General features: G+C 42.7%; 1 protein-coding gene across 5 annotated transcripts in view; it reads right to left on the reverse strand.

The window, feature by feature from the left end:
• Positions 1 to 13,170, reverse strand: part of LOC133345081 (oxysterol-binding protein-related protein 6-like) — a 49,423-nt gene that overhangs the window by 3,280 nt on the left and 32,973 nt on the right. For 3 of the 5 annotated variants that reach the window (XM_061555535.1, XM_061555533.1, XM_061555534.1), the window contains 15 exons: positions 12,964 to 13,067; positions 11,248 to 11,340; positions 10,493 to 10,667; positions 9,888 to 10,018; positions 8,307 to 8,405; positions 6,740 to 6,862; positions 4,815 to 4,914; positions 3,729 to 3,991; positions 3,065 to 3,202; positions 2,348 to 2,411; positions 1,611 to 1,689; positions 1,300 to 1,444; positions 1,073 to 1,217; positions 386 to 512; positions 75 to 197 (listed from right to left, as the gene is read on the reverse strand). In XM_061555535.1, the coding sequence (XP_061411519.1) occupies positions 75 to 197; positions 386 to 512; positions 1,073 to 1,217; positions 1,300 to 1,444; positions 1,611 to 1,689; positions 2,348 to 2,411; positions 3,065 to 3,202; positions 3,729 to 3,991; positions 4,815 to 4,914; positions 6,740 to 6,862; positions 8,307 to 8,405; positions 9,888 to 10,018; positions 10,493 to 10,667; positions 11,248 to 11,340; positions 12,964 to 13,067 (1,909 nt within the window). The remainder of the gene's footprint in view (positions 1 to 74; positions 198 to 385; positions 513 to 1,072; positions 1,218 to 1,299; positions 1,445 to 1,610; positions 1,690 to 2,347; positions 2,412 to 3,064; positions 3,203 to 3,728; positions 3,992 to 4,814; positions 4,915 to 6,739; positions 6,863 to 8,306; positions 8,406 to 9,887; positions 10,019 to 10,492; positions 10,668 to 11,247; positions 11,341 to 12,963; positions 13,068 to 13,170) is intronic. The other 2 variants (XM_061555536.1, XM_061555538.1) reach the window with 2 other exon arrangements.

Consider the following 13,170-nt stretch of genomic DNA (forward strand, 5'->3'; position numbering starts at 1 on the left):
TCAGTTTTGTCAAAATACATCATAACAATGCAGAGTGGTATTTGACACTGTCGTGGAAGGGATGTGGGACACACCTGAAGAAGCGTGGTGTGTAAAGTATGTTCTTGTCCTCCATGAGGCGGCGCTTTTCGCGCTGGAACTCCTCGATGCGCAGCTTTTCCCGCTGGGCAGACTCCACATTGCCCTCCTCCAGGAATCTGTTGACACATTTGAAGTACAAGTTGGCATGTTCAGGTGAACAAAACCATAAGCCCAATGCTGGAGGAATAGCATGGGAAGGAAAACACGTTTTTTATGGTACGCCTTTATACATTTATGGCCAGAAAACAGCGCATCTTGTAATCGCTGAATTAAGTTTGTCAGGAGAAAGTAGAATGAGACTTGCCTCTGGTCAGGTCGGAAACGCGTGTCCGTGGGAGGAAGGTGTGGTCGCAGCACAGGGTCGAGCTCGTTGAGTTCGATGGCGAAACGCGTGAATCCGTAGTACAGCTCGTGATCCTGGGGCAGGGAGCCTGGGGGCATTGGTGGATGTATTTAGTGCAGTGGTAGTCGAGGTTATTTTAGTGAATGATGGGGGAGGTGTTGGCGTCATTGTGCTTTCAACTGGAGTGGAATAATTTATGTCATAATGAGTTATGGGGCTGTTGGATGGTTATTTTTTTCTGGAAAGGTGAAAATTAAAATTTTATGAAAATATTTTTGTCAGAAGCTACCACTTACATAAATATAATAATGTAATGCTAGCCATATTTTGTCTCTTGTAGGGGTAATGTATGTATTTTAGTGAAGTATATACACTATCCCTGTCCTCTGCAAGCACAAACCTCAACGCCACTATTTTCTTATTAAATTAAAGCAAGACACAAAAGGTGTAAAAAGCACTTAGCCTTTGTGTATTATACACAAAAACATCCCTTTTCAGAAGATATGCATTGTAATCCTCTTGTCTTTCATCACCATCAAAATAACTTAGCAATGTGACCAACTGACAGCAACAGCGATGCAGTGGTAGATATATGTGGACCGGTTTCATCCTTATTGGGACTCACCAGTTGTACAATGTGATGTTTACCTGGCCTCCAGATGCAGCGTGCTGAGCGCTGAGCACCACAGTACATCCCCTCGTTCCATTTGCCAAAGAGGCGGTGCAGCACATGGCCGTTTTGATCCGTCACGGTGCCTTGAACCTGGTTTGCCTCCGAGCTCCAGTAACTTGCCTAGACCAGGGCGGAGAACCACTTTTTACTCTGTCGCTTTGAGTTAGTAATGAGTGCTGTGACTAGGCAGCCATATAGGTACCTTGATGAAGTTGATCTTGCACTGGCACACATTGCTCTTCTTGTTCTTAATGATAACTTCTCCGTAGTGCTCGATCCAGCGCTGGCCTCCCATAATGTTGTGGATGCAGGAGGTCACTTTGTTCCACTCATATTCATCTCCATACCTGGGATGGCATGCCCAAGTATTGGAACAGCACCGAAACAGTAAGAAATCTACAAACAATATAGCGTTCTTCTCATGCTTAGCATCTGTCATTCTGTGAGTTAATGAGCAACGAGAAGTCATTGTTTCGTGAAGGTTGTTCAGCAGGAAGTGGCAATAACACTCACTTGAGCAACTTGACATTCACTGTGCCCACAGGGATAATTTCCATCGACTTTCCCCAGAACTTGTTCTTCAGACGCACATCTGCGTGCAAACATATCGTCACAAATCACATCTCTCCTGTTCACTTATGCATGCTATGTTTCCATTATTTCCCCATCGAATAAAATATTATTTACAAATTCTGGAAAATGTAAACACTGGTTTTTAAGAATTTTAACTTTTTTTTCATTGCATGTTCTTCGAGGGGTTTTCCCACCATTCAGCAGTTTCGACTCTTAGTTCAATATTTAAGTGATTTTAAAACATTAATTACCATTACAAGGAGATGGCATGGAAATGTATTTTCTCTATATACAAAGGTTTCCTTACAAAACTGTGTTCTGTGAATTTATAAAAAAAGGAACAATGGACAGCTTAATGTTATCACAATAATCAATTTACATATACAATACTAAGACAGTTTAATTATAACAGGATAAGATTTCAGAGATATTCAGCTAAACATAGAGCCGTCATAATACATGGATTTGTCCTCAACGATTGTTATAACAACGACCAACTTGTATTGCAAAATTCGTATATTTATTATGTAAATATACCTACACACAAAAAAGAAACAATTTTGTTGCAATACGAATAAAGGGAATTAACTTGAGGTGACAAAACCTCATAGCTTTAACAGCTTTGTACAGGATGCCAAGCCAATCAGATGAACTACAAATCCAATTCTACAACTCACCTTGCCAGAGGACAAATTTTTTTGAATCGCAGTGGCAGACAGAAATTGGAGGGTGGTGGCTGACCTAGAAAGATAGACCAGGAACAGGAAAAACAGCATAATTCAAATTCTGCTGATCAAAGCATGCAACTTACTGTTAGCACAATTAAATTAATGTAATGTCTTGATCTGATATACGGATAAAAAACACAAACTGTGCAGAGTAAATTTCAGACAGCATGACTTATATTTTATCACTCTGTACTGTTTTTTATATGACCGCATCTGCGATTAGCACGGTTGGCTACATACGGTACAAAATAATATTATATTCCTTGTTCTTTCGGTAAAGTCATGTAGAAGGGAAATTATAAAAATAAAACAAAATACGTATGAAGTTTAATATACATACTGGATTCACCGTTTTCAAAAAAATTAACCAGTACAATGGGTAAAAATAATGTAAAAAAAACATTAGTTGAAATGCATTCACTAGAATTTGCTAAAGAAACATTCCTCTATTAACAATTTTTACGCAAGAGAAAATATCATCACTTGGAAGTAACTATACTTGGATTCTATACATTTTTGTTTACTAACATATACTGCCAAGTACCCTTTGTTGGTGTACCTTTGCCCAACTATGTTTATGTTAATGGCTCATCTGGCCTTTTATTCTATTGTGTCCTCTAACGATCCATGTGCATGGCTGTCGCAACGTAACCATCTCTTTTGCACCTGCTCTGCGATGAAGCGGAAGCCGCGGTCCTCTCGAATGCACTCGTATGTCTCGCCGAGCACAGGGTTGAACGGTTTTCCTCCAGCGCGGGAGATGGTGGAGGCATAGGTGGACACGGCAAAGGTTGCCACCAACACCTGTGTAAGCAAAGTTGAGATTGGCTAGCATAACGGAGTGATGACTGCATTGCGGCAAAACAAATCGGGGATGTGATGTATTGAGGCGTGTTGGAAATGCGTCATTAGTGAGATCTACTGTCCACAAATTCAAATCACATGAGTGTTCTTTAAATGTTAAAGATGCATACCAGTTATATTCATTACTGTTCATGCAGTGTCTTATGCCTTGTAAATTTTACAGGGTGCACGCACACATAGCCCGTAAGATATATATTTTAGAAAACATTTTATAGTAAAAAGAGCAACCACTTCCTGTGTGCTTGAACATGCACTCGGTTTATAATTTATGAGAGCTATACTGACCTTTTCGTCTGTAATAAACAGACGCCCGGGCCTTCAACATTGCCTTGTTGATAATAATACAGAAAGTGATTTGTTGCTTTAAAATTTGGGAACTATTTAAGGTTCCAGCATAAAATAGCAAATCGTGCCTCACATGCACAAGCACGATCACTAAGTATGCATCGCAAGCACAAGCAGGTACCATGCGCTGGGCTGGGTCGTCAGTATCTGCAGCGCGGTCCAGTAGATCGCTGTATTCCATCTCCTCGCACAGCCTCTGCAGCACATTTAATGGCTCGTTGAGCTCCACGGGCATGGCCACTTTGGAGAGGTCCTTGCCAATGTTCTTGCGCAGGATGTCCCAGAGGCCAATGCTGCTGGTGTCAGCCGCGGGGGCGGGCAGGTGCATGCGGCGTCCCGTCTGAAAGTCGCGGTTGCCATCAAATGTCTCTGGATTGCTCGGAGCTGCATATAAACACAACATGTAAGGAAGGTTGGGTGCTTTTAAAGCTGTTTCCTTATTAGACCAAACATTATTACATATAAAAGCAAGGCTGCCGTGTATCACATAAAAGATGAAGCATTTATCAATACCACAGCCACACATTGCTGCAGTTGCCTTCGCTAGTAGCCTGGAGGTGAATACATTTATTATCTTTACGTAAGGAAATTTTTATGCTTTATTAAGATACAACTTTCTTGTATTTTTATAAACACCGCTTTTTAGCTTGTCATAGACCAGCCCACTGCCAACGAATAATTTACTTGTATACAATGATTATCAGTGTTGTAAAAACCCTGTTACTATTGTTACAAACGTTATTATTTGAAAATATAGAGAGTGTCCTATACGCCGGGGCGTCTCGGAGCACCTTACACAACATCTCATCTGAAACATCTATTAACAAAGGTATTTCACAAAGCGGATGCAGAGGGTAAGCATGACCATTTTCCTGCAAAGCACAGTAAAAATATCCACTGTATGCAGCATATATCCAGGGATGCTTCTTGGCAGCAATGGTTAAAAAAAACAATATTAATGTCTTACATCATATTCTTTCTTACATCATACTTTCTTTCCTTTCCAATCCATGCATGGCTATACAAAAGTCAACATACCATACAAATATCCAAGTGTGCTCCAGTTTGCCAGATGGACTCCCATCAGAATATTTTTTTATAAGTGTGTGCATGAGCGTAAATCACTGCAGTAGCCTCCACAGGCTGTAAGAAATCGAGGTGTGAGCGAGGTCACGGCAGGGGCGAGGTTGTGCACACGTGAACGCACCGTTGCTCTGCTGAGACTTGAAGCTGGCTCGGCTGCTTGTGTCCTCCGAGATCGTGTCGCTGACGTCATCACTTATGCTCGAATCGTCATCGTCCGTAGCCTTTGGAGGACACAGTGCACATTGAATTGGGTTTGCGAGCAACCATTGGGGAATCGGCGGCCTCAATTACACGTCCACCGAGTCTTTAGGGGCAACAACTATATTCTCCCAATTAATGTTCTAATAATAGAACAAAATTAGAAAAGAATAAGTGATTCACAGCTGTGTACACTTTACATTTTTGACAAGAGGAAAAATATTACTGCTATACAGTTATGCTTGACAGTTTAGGTGTACATTTTCTGCTTCTGTGAACGTATTCTAAAAAAACAAGATTATTTTACTGTTACAGAGAACAATAAATATTTAGATGTTTTAGCTAGTTGTCCTTTGGGAAATATTGAGGTTAACAGAGAATATGTGTATACCGGGAGAGGAAAGGTGAGCTTGGGTGGTGAGTGGTGGGAGTGATACTAGGATAACCAGTCAGCCTGATAGTGATGGTATTTAATTAACTTGTAATTTTATGATTGACTCTTAACTTCTACTTCAAATATAAACTAAAACTATTTCAACATAATTTATATTTTACCATTTAAGGCACGCTGAGCTATATAGCTCTTTTTAATAAGTGACCAGGCCACAAATAATAGCTGAACAAAGTGGCTTATGTGAAAATTTATAGCAGCCAAATACTCTAAAACGGATGTTTCTAAATGTGGAGGGAAAAACTGGAGAACCCAGAGAAAAAACCACGTGACTATGGGAAGAACATGCAAATTCCAAATGTACAACAGGTATCAGGGTCGGTATCGAACCCACGACCTCCTGTATACTAGGCGAGGTAGCTAACATCTCACCACCGTGGTGCCCTGAGACAATTTTTTTTTACAGCATCTGAAAGTGGTGCTGTAATAAATTCCAGTACCAAGTCAGAGATCTCTGTAAGAAAATGAGTATTTATTTGGTGGCATTGTGCACACAAATAAACTCATACTAGGTTATTTAGCCAGAAAAAGTGGAACCATCGACAGTAGTGTATTCTCAATGTGTTTGTCTATTTGTAATCCGAGCGTAAATGGGCAGGCCGGATGTGACGATCCGAGAGGGAGGAGTCAGGGTCACGTGGGAGAGGTTATAGGAAGGAGACCGGAAGACATCTGGAGCAGTCGAGGGAGTGAAGAGGGAGACCACGTTGGGTGGCCGCCGTGCCCTCAGCCGTGAGGCTGATAGGGCTCGCCAGACGGCGCCAGCCAGCGGGGTGCGGAGAGAGCAGAGTGCGGGGGCGCACAGGGCGTGCGAGGTTGCACGGGGCTAGCAGAGTGGCTAGCGGGACCGTGCGGGTTGCACGGGGCTAACGGAGGGCTAGCGGAGGGCTAGCAGAGGGTGCGAGGTTGCACAGGCAGCAGAGTCGCTGCAGGGCTACCGGAGGGCTAGCAGAGGGTGCGAGGTTGCACAGGCAGCAGAGTCGCTGCAGGGCTAGCGGAGGGCTAGCAGAGGGTCCAAGGTTGCACAGGCAGCAGGGTAACTGCAGAGTGCGCGGGGCGCAAGGAGAGACGACGCTGGGCCGAGGAGGAGGCCAGCGGGGTGAGGAGAAGAACATCAATAAAGGACCAACGGAGACCAACATCGTGTGAAGGAGTCCTTTATTACATATTGATCTGTGCATTGGACAGCACTTATCACCTTGGATGGAACTCAGCCACTCTTCAACCGCTATTTACTTCCCACAAAGTATTTCTCAATGTTACACCCCAGAAGGATGATGGATAGAGTAAATTCTCCACCTGGAATTAAATGAAAACCTTTTGACAGTAGTAGCACCTTTTATCGCCAGCTGAAGTTGCCGAAGGAAGGGGTGAAGGTGTGCAGCCAGTTGTCTCACCTCTGATGAGCTTGAGGATCGCAGCACCTCCTGGGCATCATAGAATTCGCTCTCTGACACGGAGAGCTGACTCTCAGACAGCTGGGCCAGGAGAGGCCGCCCGAGCATCGGCCGCTCAGTCGCCTGTTGCCCACACCCACACGAGTGGGTAGTGTTGCGTTACACAGCCATGATGGGACGCTACTGCACACTGGCGATTGCCATGTAGTTTTGCAATAACTTTATCCAAACAACACTTATTCTTGAGTGTGGGGCTTCCTTCAATGATAGGTCTTATTAGACTCAGTCATGTGTTTGACAATGTTATGACTTGTTGCAATTGGATCATTCAGTGTGAAATTCGACAGCACTGATAAATGTAGTACGGACAGTTGTACCGTTTATAACGCTTAAAGATATGCTCACTCTATGCAGCCAGTGATTTCGCACATGACCAATTAGGGCCAAAAAGGGGAAATATGATAGTTTGGTAAAATCTTTATTGAATAAAACACACACAAAGTTCGGTTAGGTTTTGAGAAGGAATAACTCAGAATATTTTAAAGCATTATGTTTTGGTTATTATAAAGCTTTTAATCAACAAATACATCCATTGATGCAAGTGGTTCTTACATTGATAATGAAAATAGAAAGAGCAAGTGTGCATATCTTTAATATCCTGTTCAAAACAGTCCAGTATAATATGTAATCATGTATATACTGTATATACGCTTGCATTTTATACATGCTGTATAAACGCACATACAACCGTTTGATACAATGTATAAAGTGCAGCAGGGAATGGTCATGAAGGGATGACCAAAGTGGATATAGGGCTATGAAAGCAGGGTAACATGTAGGACTGATAAGGAATACAGTTGCACAGGAATGCAGATTGGGCATCATTATGGAGAATACAATGTAGCAGTGGATACAGAATGGCTGGATAATATATAATGCAAATTAAACAGTACGTTTATTGGAACATGCAACATTGTGTGACTCTTGAATATCCTAAATATAAAACAAAAAATAATCCTGCTTATTCTTGGCGTACTAAACATTCGTGTTTAGTAAACAGTGTTTAGTGTCCCACTAGAGTTGCAGTATTATGAAGAGCAACAGACTTTTAATGTGCGTTAGGCAGAGCAAGTGGTGATGTCATCACAAAAAAGTGCTGTGATTTTTGTTCACTGAAACACGATACACATAAATCATGCCGCATATAGCACTTCACATCACTTGTCTGTCATTTGAGTCAGCGTATTTGATTAATGCCTCTCAACACATGTTAATGCCCATAAGCTGTTATGCGTTACTTTTTCCAGTGTAGCCAACATGTAATGGACTAGCATGTTCAAACGTGTTTATTCGAAAGAAATCAGCAGCTCCTAAATATTTTGGAATATTCAAGAGTCAAAGAATGTTTACGCATACTAACATAATTCACGTGCGTATATACCGTGCATGATAGTATATACTGCAAGTAATGGACAAGCATTTCCATGCTCACTGAGAAATACACTGTTCATACACAGGTTTTAATTCCATGCAAATGGAATGGTCTATGATATTTTTGAACACTCACTAATTCTGCACCAGTGGGAGCTGCTATGAGCTCACTCAGGTTGGACTCGATGTGAATTCTGCTCAAGCGGTTCGTCAGCTCCACATTGAGTGCTACCGCCTAGCGACATGGGACAACACAGACGTGTATGCGCATGACCGCAGCTGCTTGCGTACCCACGAACCACAGTGTGCGCAGTGTGTGCCAAAGATGAAGACATGCCACTGCACAGCAGCGCACAAGCACAGTAAAGTTAATTAAGTTTGGATTAGCCAGGCCACAAACTCCAGGTTGATCAGATTAATGTCCATTCTTGGAATAAATAATTAATATGTACATTACTCGGTGTACTGATAGACGATTGTCAATACTCTATGTCTGAAATAGTCGAGAATTTAAAGTGTAAATTATGTGCAAACCTTTTTTTTATTGTTTTTTGTGTCAGGATAGAAAATGTATTCCTTACCAATTTTGGTTAAACAGATGTTGCACATGACATACAAGGGGGCAGCTTTTTACACTATGCACTATCTACAATATAGAATATAAATGCACTATATACTACACATACATGATAGAAATACACTATATCATCAGCCATTATAAATCCACTTCTGCATGAAGACATGTCATCATGATCCCTTGCGGTCCAGTGAAGGAACAATCCATCTTGCTCCTGTGTATGAGCTGAGCTCATTGCTCCATCTATGTGGTGGTCATTCTCCAACGTTTGCCCTTTTAAGGCTGCCTCCCCAGGACTGATGTATGCACAATGTATCCAGCACTCATTAAAAGGCTACGTCGACAGACGGCAGGCCCAAGACCAGTTCTGATATCACTCGTAACTCACGTTCGTCGTGGCTGGGAATCAAGTCACCAGGTTCATAGCGTAGTGCACTAACCACCGTGCCACTGCTACACTCCACACAATGTATTCCTGGACCCTGTCTATAGCCAAAAGTAAAAATCCAGCTCGTTTTAGTCTGAATTGATTTAAGATTTTATATATATGTATTCTATCGTGGGCACTACATGAATAGAATGAATAACGATCTTGGCAGTCAAGTATCAGTGGGCGCTGCCATTATGCTGCACTATTTTATGTGGATGGGCATCACGTGAAAACGTTGACTTTAGAATGGTTCGTAGAACCTAATAACTCCCAATATAAACTCTGCAGTACTGCTTTGTGCAAGGACTAATGCTTTTGTTTCAAACATATTTTCATGCAAATGTGCAGAGCAAATTGATGTAAAAACATTTATTCATAAAATTAGCATAGCCTCTCTTTATTTAATCATTTATGACTTAGGTGCCTTTATTTGATTTGATTTGCTAATGTGATATGAGAGGTTGACAATCGCCTATTAATACAGTTGCAAAGATGTTAATTAATGGCTTGATTTCTGTCCCCTTTAAAATGTTTACAGGTAAGAGAGCCACAAACCTTGGGGCTCTCGCTTTGCAATGGATAACCCAAATTCTCACATTGCACTGTAAAGAGAGTTGTGAGTGTGTGAGAAAGCGTAAGTTAAGCACTGGAAAGTGAGTTGTGAGCGAGGGGTGTGAATGTGCAAGAGGTCGTTCTGTGGAGTCTGTTACCTGCGAGAGAGACTTGCGCAGAGTCATCAAGTGTACAGCGGCGCCTGCTCCCAGTGACTCCTGCTCGAGCTTCTTCCCCTTCTCCCGCTCGGAGCTGAGTGCCATGTGCACTGCGCACAGACTCGTGTGCACTGCACGGGGATGGAAGAGAAAAAACAAACCTGACAAATCTGTGACTGCACACTTAGCTAGAGATAGTGAGCACGACAATGCTTGATCCAAAGATCCACTGCTCCACCATGGGTGGAAGCTATTATGACCCCACCGTCTGAAATTCTCCCCATAGGCAACTCCACCAGGTCCTCTCCTCTCTGCTTTAAAGTCTGTGCTCAACACCTTCCTCTTCATCCGTTTTTTCAGATCCATAAATTGGGCCATTTCTTTCCTTCCCTTGCTCAGTCCTCCCTCCCATTCCCTCCTTTGTATTTACAAGGTCTGAGACGTTTGTTACGTTATGAGCACATTATGAATATAAGCGGTTGTTGTTTTTGCTTAAACATGCAATTGAATGCAGTAATTTTCAAACGCGATATGAGGCAGGAGCGCCTTGATAAGCCAGCAACATCTAAAACGTTTGCATGGCCGTGTGGAAGAATCTTACGCACCTCGCTGTGCCAGGGAGTAAAAGTCCTGGCAAAGCCTCCCATGCTCGGGTGAAATGTTGAGTCCGTCTGACAGGCTGGTGGAGTAGTTGGCCAGGGCCGCATCTGAACCCGCAGACGCCAGGTTTGGGTTGGAGGCGTGGGATCGCAGCGGAGATGTGGGCATGCTGTTGGGAACCTGGAAACGAGAAAGCCAAAAGATACTCTCAGTGTTCATGGACGTCGAAATAAATGCTCCTTCACCCGAAGATTAATACTGTACAATTTGATGAGGAGCATCACGCAGACGAAGCTACTGCGTCAGAAGGGGAGCGAAGACCTCACAAATATCATTACTTGCTATACAATGAGATAACATGATACGGTTTGGATTACATATTGAATGTAGGATGAAATGAAGGGAAATAATCTCTTCGGCATGCGTGTTCTCATTTTGGTTAATGCATCCCATGTGAATATCCAAATCGATAAAAACAGCCAATGTTAAGCACTGTTGTCAAATATGGATACCATTTACCAGTGAAACATGCGCATAACTGCTAATCCAAAGCTGTGCAATTTTTATACCGAAGGTGTTCGACTAAAATGTTGGGTTTTCATGTGAAATTGACATCTCACTTATGCGTGTGCTTCACAGCAACAGGTCAGTGCGTCGGTATTAACACAAAAGGGTACCACGCGTTATTCCAGAAACACCATGGACACCAAAGCTTAGCACCGCGCGTGAGCAGGGATTCAGCACAGCGGCTCGGCGATACCTGCAGCAGCGGTTTGTTATCTTTGAGGGAGGACTTGGCTCTCCACCGCCGGCTCACACGCTTCTCTTTCTTGCCGTTCTCGAGGCATGCCGCCTACAGCAAGCGTATTAGTGCGTTAGTGCCCCGCCACCAAGTGCACATGCCAACATCAACTCGCTAAGCCTCTTTGCACCTTGCAAGAGCATGCTTGCAAAAGTACCACAACCTATTTGGCTAACTTATGGTAAGGGCGGTTCAATGTCCATTTAGTCACAGTTGGATTCTAATTTAGATGCCGCTCACAGAAGTGCACTATACAGACCAGACATGCTGCAGCTGAGTCTTGTAAGAATCATGGGCCGTGTGTCAGTATCAGCCAACCAAGGTTGACTGCCATGTTGTTCTAAATTGAGCTTAAGACATGGGTCTTAAGGAACCTGACTGAATTTTTATTGGTTGACTTTTAGTCACGATTTACAACTGGGCCAGCGTAAACCAAACTGAAGATAAACGCGATTTATAATACTTGCATCAATCTTGCAATTGCTTAGAGGCTTAAAAGCACACACAAACACACCAACATGCTGTGTTATGGAAACTCACAACTGTTATTCACTGAAGTAAATTATAAAACATCACAAGTGCACCATACTGTGTTGCTTTCAGCACACCACATTTTGTAATCCAGCTCTATCAGATCAATATTTTTACAGATACAAGCTGTCTAGGCTGGGGAAAAATTGGGTCATCTGAGGCTTGGAAGCATCTGATAACACTGGACCATGAGGAATGGTGACATCATGAGGAGGCTTTCATCAAGCAGATATACAATGGCCGATGACGATGGTGGTGATGATTGGTATTCATCAAGATTTTAACGTGAGAAATTTTATTTAAGTAATTTGGGGCTTTCAATAGACTCTGTAAAATAAAATAAAAACTCTCATTCAACATCTATGGCTTTTTGTCCTCTTACCGAAATAGCCAGAATAACCACACAGAAATGGTTAAGTACGGTCTTTAACTTTATCCATGTCTGGCATGTGGTGTGCTGTTGGCGTTGACCTTTAGAAAAAGGTCACAGTATCCTCATGCAGCAGGTAAATGCATCAGCTGTATTCTCAGCTAAAAAGTCATTTGGCATTTTCAATATTCGCTTTTTGGTCAAATATAATATAAACCCACATGATACTCGCACTGTGCATGAATAATTGACTTATGCCAATTTTTCTGTGTGAGATACATGGAAAATACTTTGAAAGTCCACTCAATTCCCATTTACACAAGTGCACAGGAAATATCATTATGCGTTTTGCGTTGTGGGGGTCCAACAGGATGTGCACGTCAGTATGGCCCAAACTTGCTTGCCTCATCCGTGGCAGATGTACACACAGTGAATCACACAGTACCTCTGCATGCCTGCACCTGCACACTGAGTACAGAAGTCAGTCTGTGCCAACTTGCATTGTGCGCACGTATGAACAAACATTACACGCCTTCACTGTTAAATCCAAAAACTTGTAAAGTAGAGTCAGGAAAACACTCCCTTCAGTTGCCAAAATAATGTCTGTGCACAACACAACACACCTTAGGGATCAGCACAAGGTCACTGCATAATTCACTGTGCAGTGCAGCACAATCTCTTAAGAGGGTTCTTGGGTGATTGACGGATATTCATGACATCACTCCTGCAGTGTTTTGTTTGCTGAGCATGTGTGTTCCTCCTGCCAGGGGTACCTGGATGTCGCTGAAGGAGGTGGCCGACTGTGACTTGTGTAGACTCTCGAGGCCGTGCAGCATTCGCTCCATGTCGCCGAGCCCACTTTGGCAATGCAAGAGGTCTGCGGTGGGGGGGGGAGAAAAAACACACAGAAAGAGATCAATTGTGCAACACGCCGTGTTCAAAAGCATCGTGTTCATGAAAAAGATATTGTAGGGATGAAT

This window comes from Lethenteron reissneri, chromosome 21, assembly GCF_015708825.2.
Source record: "Lethenteron reissneri isolate LAM-NWPU_2019-01 chromosome 21, ASM1570882v1, whole genome shotgun sequence".
NCBI classification, from domain to species: Eukaryota; Metazoa; Chordata; class Hyperoartia; order Petromyzontiformes; family Petromyzontidae; genus Lethenteron; species Lethenteron reissneri.